Source organism: Orycteropus afer, unplaced genomic scaffold, assembly GCF_000298275.1.
Source record: "Orycteropus afer afer isolate SDZICR_OR568_19922 unplaced genomic scaffold, OryAfe1.0 scaffold00020, whole genome shotgun sequence".
NCBI lineage: Eukaryota > Metazoa > Chordata > Mammalia > Tubulidentata > Orycteropodidae > Orycteropus > Orycteropus afer.
This window is the reverse complement of record NW_006921607.1, coordinates 14,983,423-14,993,708: the sequence shown is the minus strand read 5'-3', so window position 1 is coordinate 14,993,708 and position 10,286 is coordinate 14,983,423. Positions and strand designations below refer to the sequence as shown.

The 10,286-nt window shown below is 48.7% G+C and overlaps 1 protein-coding gene across 1 annotated transcript in view; it reads left to right on the top strand.

Annotated features, from left to right (window-relative positions):
* TGM2 (transglutaminase 2) overlaps positions 1-10,286 on the top strand; it is a 37,743-nt gene that overhangs the window by 10,847 nt on the left and 16,610 nt on the right. Inside the window, exons 3-5 of the mRNA XM_007934658.2 lie at positions 6,218-6,336; positions 7,842-7,970; positions 9,684-9,861. Coding sequence (XP_007932849.2) covers positions 6,218-6,336; positions 7,842-7,970; positions 9,684-9,861 — 426 coding nt within the window. The remainder of the gene's footprint in view (positions 1-6,217; positions 6,337-7,841; positions 7,971-9,683; positions 9,862-10,286) is intronic.

Sequence of the window (10,286 nt, the reverse complement as noted above, 5' to 3'; positions counted from 1 at the left end):
TTTGCCCTTTGAATGTGTTATCTATTTCTGATAATTTAGTATTAATCTTCTGGATTTCTATCTGTAGATTTAGAATAATTTCTAATTTTTCATTTATTTTGTCATTTTGTTCTTTTATTTTCTTCCAAAATTCTTCTAGGGATTTGTCTGTGTTTTCCTTGATCTGTCTCTCACTCCTTTGAAGATACCTAAATATAATTCTTTTGAATTCCTTATCTGAGAGTTCCAATGCTGCTTCTTCCTCAGGGATGTGTTCTGGGTCTGTATCCTGCTTCCTTGTTTCTACCACTTTATCTTGCTTCTTTGTGTGGACTGTGATGGTCTGTTGTCTCCGAGACATTGTGGCATTGTTGTAGTTAGATCTCTGTTAACTGTTTGTGAGGAGCAGCCAAGGGTGAGTCAGGCTTTTCTTGGTGGTTGCTTATCATTGGCCTGTTGGTGGAGAAGGAAGCAGTGGCTCCCACTCAGTAAGTGAAGCTTTCCAGTCGTCTGGGTCCGGAATATCCTTGGTGTTACTGGCAAGTGGAACCTGTTCTTAAGTCCCTGGAATCTGGGAGAATGCTGTCGCTTTAAATATCCAAAATGGTCAAGCCGCTTGTAGACATTCAAAATGGCTGCACCCTCTGGACAGACAAAAGTCCACAGCTCAGCCCACCATCCTCTTCACTGCTTTCCCTTTTATTCCCCAGCCACCAGAGCAGTCCTCCATGCAGTCCCTGGCTAGCAGGGCTGATTTTTAGATTAATTCTTAGGTCCTACCACCACTTGGCAATATCTAAGCTGTCTGTGCCATCAGGATCACTGCCAGACCGCAGCTCCGTATGTCTCCTTTTTTAGTGTTTTCATGCAAATCCTTCTGCTAGTTGGAGTTTAGTCCACTTCTACATCATTCCCTTCAAGGCTCAGGGCTCTAGGATTATCTTCTGTATCTGTGTTAATTGGTTCCCCTTTTCTTTGTTGAAGAGAGTCTGTGCAGTCTTTCTGCCTAGTCCACCATCTTACTGGAACTCCCCATTGTTGCATCTGAATGACTGCAAGCTTTTAAGACCCTAGTCGATACTCACCAAATTAGGATGTAGAGCAATGTTTTTTGTGCAGTGCTTGCTTGCTTCCTTGTTTAATCTCCTTTATATCTCAGAAGTGATTGACTCAAAACACACACTATTCTAATCCAACTCATTAACATAACAGAGACAACAAAACCAAAAAAACCAAACTCACCGCCACTGAGTTGGATCCAACATAGCGACCCCTCATTGGGTTTCTGTGGCGGTATCTCTATGGAAGTAGATTGCCCAATCTTCCTTCCAAGGAGTGGCTGGGTTTGAACTACCAGCCTTCTGGTTAGCAGTCAAATCCCTTAGGCACTATGCCACCAGAGGCACTACCAAATGGGATGATAACCACTGGCATAGAGGTTGTTGTTGTTGTTATGTGCCGTCGAGTTGGACCCAACTCATAGCAACCCAAGGAAACCCTCCTTGGGTTTCTGAGGCAGTATAACTACAGAAGTAGATTGCCCAACCTTCCTTCTGAGGAATGGCTGGATGGTCGGTTTGAACTGCCAACCTTCTGGTTAGCAATCAAGTGCCTTAGGCACTATGCTACCAGAGCTCCTGGCATAGAGGTTAGAATTTATAATACATATTTTTAGGAACACAATTTAATCCATCATCTTGTTACCCCAATTTATAGATGAGTAAGCAGACTCACAGAAGGCAAATGATTCAACCAAGGCCACACAGGATTTCACCCCAACTCCTTCTGAGTCTCAGTCTGTATGTTGCTAGCACTGTGACCTCAGGCAGGGAGGTATCTTGGCTTCAAAAGCCCCATTCCAGGAATGGGATGCCCAGCAGATGCCCACAGCAGTAGGGCCTGGTTCTGTTTCATGGGCCCTGTTTTAAATCTCACCAGATTTGCCTGGGGAGGGGAAAATGAGGGCAGTGGAAAGGTGGCCATGACAATCTAGTTAACAAAGTACTTCCTTATACACCATCTCTGTTACTCCTCTCACCAAACCCGATTAGAAGATACCAGCTTTCCCCTTTCCCAGGCAGGAAATCGAGGCTTGAGAGGTTAAGTGGCCTTTGGAAACTCCTTCAGTAAGTCAACAAGGCTGGAGAAAGTGAGAAAGTCCCAGGGGAAAGCTGGGAAAGCTGAGGCTGACTTGAGAAGGGGAGAGGAGGCAGGAGTGTCTGCACAGTCCCCCTCAGGCCTCAGTTTCCCTATTTAACTAATAGGGCAGTTGGATCTGACATCTCTGTTTCTTTCCTGGGCTGACAGAGCAAGGCAGGGAAAGAGACCTCACGGGCCAGCCTGGGAATGGGACGCCCTTCCTCAAAGCCTGGGCCTGGTGTGGGACTTCTGCCTCCCCAGCATTAGACCCCCTGCTCCTTCCTGGCCACGGCTTTATCTCTCCTTGTCTGTCTGGGAGCATTTTATAACACGTTTCTGCAGAAAGAATTTTTTTTTTATTTTCCCTTTTACATATTTTGACTTTTATTTCTAGTTACAACAGTAAGGCCATCACATCCTCATTATAAAAGATTCAAGCACTGAGCCGGCCCTAATGTCTCCCTCCTTGGGGAACACCAGTGCCATTTGGCAGGAGGGCATCTCCTTGGATTCATCATGTGATGTGTATGTGTCTGGAGAAATTGCTGTAGTTATGGGTCTTTCTTTTTTTTCTTAAACATAAAAGAGACACAAAACCAAACCAAACTCACTGCCATCTGGTCAGTTCAACTCATAGTGACCACTCCTTGGGTTTCTGAGACAGTATCACTACGGAAGTAGATTGCCCAATCTTCCTTCTGAAGAGTGGCTAGTGGATTTGAACCGCCAGCCTTCTGCTTAGCAGTCAAATGCCTTAGGCACTATGCCACCAGAGTTCCCAAAGGGGACACAGTACACAGTATACATCAACCTGAAAAAAAAAACAAAAAACCACCACCTATTGCTGTTGATTCCGTCCCATGGCAACGTTGTATGTTACAGAGTGGAATTATGTTCTACTAACCAACTTGTTTTTTCCCTCTGTAACTTGTCTTGAAGATCTTTCCACATAAATCCACATCCACCCTCTTCATTTGGTGTAAGAACTCCAGGTGCCCTGGACCTTGCCCGGGGGACACGCGATCCACCCGGATGGCTCATCTCAGGGAGGGTCCTGCTATAAGCAGGTTGCCCGTGTGCCCTGTGGCTATCTGGAATGGTTTCCTGGCACCGACAAGGCCGTGCGCGTGCGTTTTGAATCGTAATCCATCTGCAACTAGTTGGCTGCCCTGCTCCCTGAGCAGGAACGTGCCACTGTCCCCACCCTCACCAGCAGAGTGTCAGAATTCAGTGAACCTACAGTGTAGTTCTAAGGGATGTCCCCCTTCCTTCTGCCCTGCCCCTCCCCACCTCCCTGCCAACAGGTTGAGGTGGCGGTCAGCCAAGCAGCACAGTGACTAGAGTGACCCACATCCCCAGGGCGAGATGGAACTGCTGATGCAGAGGCAGGAAGCTGGACTGGGGTGGGGCTGGGGGGTGGGGCTGGGGGAGGAAATTGCTCGGATGGGTGGGAGACGGCAGGATCTGGCCATGAGACAGGACCCTCCTACTCCTGAGCTCTAAGATAGACATAATGGAGCACCGGTTGTATGCGGGACTTCTCGTCCCCGACACCCTCACCTTCATCAGAGGGAGACCTGCACTGGGATGGTGTCCCAGCCCTGACTTCCTGGCCGTGGTGGGAACAGTTAGATCCCATGTGGCTTGTGCTGACACCATCGCTGGGATGGCGAAACCATGGTTTTTGTTTCTTTTCTGTTCTTTCTCCCACATGAACTGGCTGATTCATAGCCGTATCGCTCACTTAACTTCAGGTTCGTTTTTCTTTGTGGCACAGCCTCCGGGGCTAAAGAACAAATAAAAGGCGGTGTTTTCCCAGAACACGGAGCCTGGCCACTTTCACATTTGCTTTCCTCCATGTGATAGGAGTGGGGGTGCTGGTCACTGCAGAAGGACTCACAGGGCCTCGGGGCCTCGGGGGCTTGGGCAGCTATAATCCAGGTCCAGCCCTGCCAGGAACGAATGGGTTTCCCAGGGCTGGCTTCTGCAGTTGGCACAGTAAACACATACTTGTAGGGACCCACAAAAAAGTATTAATTTCTTTTAAAGTCAGAAGAAAAAAAATAAACATTTACGTCAAAGAATATGTTTTCATATATCATATTCATGTATTTGGAGTCCCTGAGAGGTGTAATGGTTAATGGGTTCAGCTGCTAACCTAAAGGTTGGAGGTTTGAGTCTGCCCAGAGGTACCTTGGAAGAAAGTCCTGGTGATCTACTTGGAAAAATCAGCCATTGAAAGTCCTACAGAGCACAGTTCCACACTAATGTACATAGGGTCACCATGAGTCAAAGTTAACAGCGGCAACCACTTTAATATAGTCGTCTTTATACAATGCAGCTGCAAAATTGTTTTCTTTTTTTTTTTTTTTTTAAATGAAAGCATAAGTGCCCAGGGTTTACTAAAATCCTAATGTGGCCCAAGTTTCCCCTTTGTGGCCTCAGTTTCTTCATCTGTGAAGTGGGGATGGTAAAAGTCAGCCTGATGTTTGGGCTCCTGCCATCTAACTTCTTCAGCCCCCTCTCCTCCCCCTACTGTAGCCATGGCAACCGAGTGCCTTGCATTTTCCAGTGTCATCCTTTTGCTCTCTGCCTAGAATGACACCCCCTATAGGTATCCAAGGGAGCTCTGGTAGCATAGTGGCTAAGACACTTGCCTGCTAACCAGACGGCTGGCGGTTCAAACCCACCAGCCACTCCTCGGAAGGAAGGTTGGGCAATCCTACTTCCGTAGTGATACTGCCTCGGAAACCCAAGGAGGGGTCGCTATGAGTCAGGTTTGACTCGACGGCACATAACAACAACAACAACAACATAGGTATCCAAACTATAGTCTTTTACCAAGGCAAATGTCCCCTTCTCCAGGTAGCCCTCCCTGAACCTTTCCCAAGTTGGACAGGATCCCACCTCGCCTGAGCTGCAATATCCTTTATGTGGCCTTCCCTTCTTGCTCTGAAGGAGCTCTGGTGGAGCAGTGCCTAAGGCATTTGACTGATAACCAGAAGGATGGTGATTTAAACTCAGCAACCACTCTGTGGAAGGAAGATGGGACAATCTACTTTCATAAAAATGTACTGCTTCAGAAACCCAGCGGGGGTCGCTATGAGTCGGAATCGACTCAACGGCTGCGAGTTTGGCTTGGTTTTGGTCTTCTTGCACTGAACTTTCTCTACCTTAATTACAACATTCCTTTCTCATGTAGGAGTCCTGATAGTGAGTGCATTGGTTACTAAGTGCTTGTTTGCCAACTGGAAGGTTGGTGGTTCAAATCCCCCAGGCGCTCTGTGGAAGAAAAATGTGGCAGTCTGCTTCTGTAAAGAAACCCTATGGGGGCAGTTCTGCTCTGCCCTGTAGGGTTGCTATGAGTCGGAATCAACTCAGCGGCAGTGGGTTTGGTTTTCGGTCTTCCTCGTGTGGGCTCGATGCTTTAGCTTCCAAAGCACTTCTCAGATCTGCAGTCACATGGTATTATCAGGCCAGCACAGCAAGGTAGGTGGAGAGGGAGGAAAGATCTGTCCAGGGTCACACCGTAAGTGAGGGTCAGAGCCAGAGGTTTCCTGGCCTCTAATGCAGTCTCTTGTTTTGGCACCAGTTTTCTCATTTGTAAAATAGTTTTGAGGCTTAGTCTTCCCACCTGTAAAATGGGGCCTACAAAGGTCCCTCTCTCATAGGACTCTTGTAAGGCTCAAATGAGTTAATAACATGTGTCACTTAGCCCAGGTCCGGCACATAGCAAGTGTTTGATAAATATCAGCCATGAAAAAGTGCCTAAGGCATTTGACTGCTAACCAGAGGGCTGGTGGTTGAAACCCACCAGCCACTCCTCAGAAGGAAGACTGGGCAATCCATTTTCATAGAGATACCACCTCGGAAGCCCAAGGAGGGGTCGCTATGAGTCGGAACTGACTCAACAGCAGTGAGTTTGATATTTTGGTTTTGTCATTGACATGGGATTGTTAATTAATGATTAGTTTTATTGATTATAAGAGAAAAGGGCCTGCAAGACACTGGCCAGACCAGAGGAGCTGGTGCTCTGGTTTCCATGTCTGGACTAGCCTTGTCAGACCCAGAGCTGAGGCCCCTTCCTTCCCTCCTACAGCGGACGACGTTTACCTGGACTCAGAGGAGGAGCGGCAGGAATACATCCTCACCCAGCAGGGATTCATCTACCAGGGCTCAGCCAAGTTCATCAAGAGCATACCCTGGAACTTTGGGCAGGTAGGGCCATGTGCTGCCCCTCCCAATAGTCTCATACCCTACTGTGTGGCAGCCTGAGGCAGCCAGAGCCACAGAGGTATGAGGGGGGTCCCAGGGTTGACTAGTCCATGTTGTCAGAGAAGTGAGGGCCTGAAATGGCTGGAGGATCAGAGAGGGCCTTGGCTGGGCCTGAGGTCACACAGCATATGGTTGACTTGCCCACCGTGGGAGCTGCAGATTCAAGATGGGTAAAGAATCAGGAGAGCCTTTAGGGGATGTAGGGCTGGCAGGTATTCATGGGGAGAGGGGCAGTAAGGATCATATAACAAAACAACAGGCAGCACTTGGAGAACAGTCACTGTGTGCTAGACATGTGTTGAGAGGGGTTTAAACCATGATCTAGGTGAGTGCTTCTCAAACTGGAGTGTATATTGGAATCACTGGGAGAGTGTTTTAAAACACAGATTGCTGGGCTCCACTCCTGGAGTTTCTGATTCAGTAGGTCTAGAGTGTCCTGAGAACCTGCATTTCTAACAAGTTGCCAGGTGATGCTGCTGCTTGGAGAACCACTGAGCTAGTTGTAGGGGTCAGCTATTGCTGAATAACAAACAGGCCCACTTAGATGCTTAAAACAATAACATGTATTACTTCTCACAAAGCTAGGGGTCAGCCAAGGGCCAGCTCTTTGGGATGGGGTGCATGGGGCAGATGAGCAAACCTCTAAACATATCAGATGGTGATAAGAAATTAAATGGCACAGTGCAATGGAAGGTGGCAAGGAGGATGTCTTGCTTTTGATAGAAGGTGACATTTGAGTTGCAGCCCTGAGGGTCCCATCAGATGGGAGCCATGCATGGAGTAGCAGGAAGAGCATTCCAGGCAGAGGAAACGGCAAGTGCAAAGACCCAGAGGCAGTGAGCCTGGGAAAGAATGAGCATGGGGGAAAGTGGTGAGGTCAAAGAGGGTGGTGGGACGCAAATCGTGCAGGACTTTGCAGGCCAGAGTGAGAATCATTTTACTGAATGCAATGGGAACAGAAGAGTAATGGAATTGAATTTGTCTTCATAATTCACCTTAGTTCCAAGTAGAGCTGTATGTGGGGGCTTTCATTGGCTCTGCGGGGTGTCAGCTTGTGGGCAAATGGGAGATTCAGCAAAACAGAGAGGAGTAGGGGGCAGTGGCAGGTCCTGAGATGACTCTGAGGGGAAGAGAAGCTCCAGGGACACTGGGCTTCCCTCTCTGGGGATACTACCTCAAATTCCCAGGGCCTCCCAGCGGGACCCTGGATACAGGTGCATTCCCGCTTTTTCACACACTCATGGCCTCCCCTGTCATTGCTCACCTCACTCCCTTCTGGACTGGAAGTTGCAACATCACAGAGCTGTGACTGACTCAGCCTGGATCCTCCAGTCTGTTGGGTGGGATGGAGCAAGGAGGACCTGCAGCTGCTGGGAGCTCCAAGGCAAACTTCCTGGAGGAGGTGACTTCTCACCTCCCTTGTTCTCCTCCTCTTTTCTCTGACACAGTTTGAAGATGGGATCCTGGACATCTGCCTGACACTCCTTGATGTCAACCCCAAGTTCCTGAAGAACGCCAATCGTGACTGTTCCCGCCGCCGCAGCCCTGTCTATGTGGGCCGGGTGGTGAGCGGCATGGTGAGTGAGTGTGGGGCCCAGCCCAGAGTCAAGGCTCATATGTGCTCCACTAGACTCCTCCTTCCTTGTGACCCTGTGACAACAGAGGCCATGTTCTGTGCTGGGCATAGAGGGGAGATCCAGGACATAGGCAAGTCTCAGGGAAGAGAGCTTGGATCTAGAAAGATAAGGTTCACACAGATGAGGGTGATGCCATGCAGTCCTCCAAAGCAATTCATTCATTTGTTCTGCAGACATTTATCAAATGGCACTTATGTCCCAGGCATTGGAGCTATACAGCTGGCTATGAGATATTTACGGTCTCTAACTTCATAGAGCGTACATTCTAGTGGGTAGAGGCAGACATCCAAAATATCACATGAGTGTATAATCATAAATTATGATGTGTGTGATCAAGGAACCCAGAGTGGAAAAGCATCTGTCCACAAGACCTAACTTCACAAGGGCTCAGGGAGGGAACGGCTTAGGCAGGTTTGGGATATGGAAGGGAAGCCAGTGTGGCTGGAGGGGAGTGAGCTGGGGGAGTGGGGTGTAGGACAAGCAGCAAAGGTGGGCAGGGGGCCAGACCATGCAGGTCCCATGGACCGTAGCCAGGACGCTGGTGTTTATTCTGGCAGTAAGAGTTTTGGAGGTTTTAAGGGAAGAAGGGGAGATAATGGCACAGTGTGATCAGAGGCCAGAGTGGATTTTTATGAAACTCAGACCAAACCACATCCCTCCCAGTGGCCAATGCTCATAGGACAAATGCGCATCTCTAGCCCTGAAACTCCTCACGGTTTTGACCTTTTTTTTTTTCTTTTAATTTTTATCGTGGTTTGGGTGAAAGTTTACAGAGCAAATTCATTTTCCATAACCAGTTTATACACATTTTGTTTCAGGACACTGACTGCAATTCCCCACAATGTAACAGCTCCCCTCCCACTTCCTCCCTGTAGTTAGTTACCTCTTCCTTGTGTTCTCTCCCATGTACTCCTGCCCCAGCCCTCAGCATCTCCCTGTGCAAATACTGCCCTTCTGTTCTCCCATGATTGATTGCTCCAAGGAGTATATCTGCATGATGTAAATGTTCAGCCCATAGGCCTGTCTATTGTTTGGCTGGAGGCCACAGGAGTGAGTTCAATTCCAGACCTGAAGAGTGGCTCAGGGGCCTCACCAGGCTCTATCAGACCAGCAAATCTGGTCTCTCTTTCTTTCTTCTTCTTTTTTTTTTTTAATGATTTTGAGTTTTATTTTACATTGGTCTCACACTCTATCCAGGCTTTCTTGCACCAAGCCCCCTCCGAATGGTTGATAGTGGTAGCCAGGCACCATCTCATTCTTCTAGTCTCCTAGTCATATAGGCTGAGGATCACATGATCTATCAGTCCCTTAGACTGTTTCCATGCATCTTTGGTTTTCTTCATTCTTCTTTGCTCTGGATGAGGAGAGACCCAATGTTGCATCTAGATGGCTGCTTGTAAGCTTTTAAGACCCCAGGATGATCTGTCTTAACCTCCTCTCTTCTCCCTTCTCTCTCCCGCATCCTGGGCCCCAGCCCCCAACAAACTCCAATATACTGTAATCTGTCGCACCTTTGGACTTTTGCATCTGCTGTTCCCTCATCCTGTAACTCCCTTCCTTGCCTTTTGCCATGTGCTGAGCTCATGCTCAGTCTAGCTCAGCTGTCATCCTTTCCCCAAGCTCAGTCTTCCCATAATGCTCCACTGGTTGCAGGTCAACTGCAACGATGACCAAGGTGTGCTGCTGGGACGCTGGGACAACAACTACGTGGACGGCATCAGCCCCATGTTCTGGATTGGCAGTGTGGACATCCTGCGGCGCTGGAAGAGTGACGGCTGCCAGCGCGTCAAGTATGGCCAGTGCTGGGTCTTTGCTGCCGTGGCCTGCACAGGTGAGTGGCATGCCAGGATGCAGGGAGGACCTCGAACCTACCTTCAGCCTCGTTGGGGCCTAGGAAGGGGCACAGTGAGGATGGAGTGGGAGTCAGGAGAACCTGATTCTAGTCCTGCTCTTTTACCAACACCACTGTGTGGCCTGGCCTGGTAGCTGCCCCTGTCTAGTCCTGTTTTCAACAACTACCCCTCGAGTGGCTGTTAGGATCAGGGGATTCCATTCAGGAAGCAGTGTGGGTTCAGGATGGAGAACATGAGCTCTGGAGCCAGGCAGACTGGAGTTAAAAATCCCTGCTCTGTGACCCTAAGCAAATGACTTCTCCTCTCTGAGCATCAGTTTCCTCATCTGTAAAATTGGGACAACAAGAAGACCTAACTCCTAGGGTAGCTGTGACATAAAGCTGCTCAGTACAGAACCTGGCCC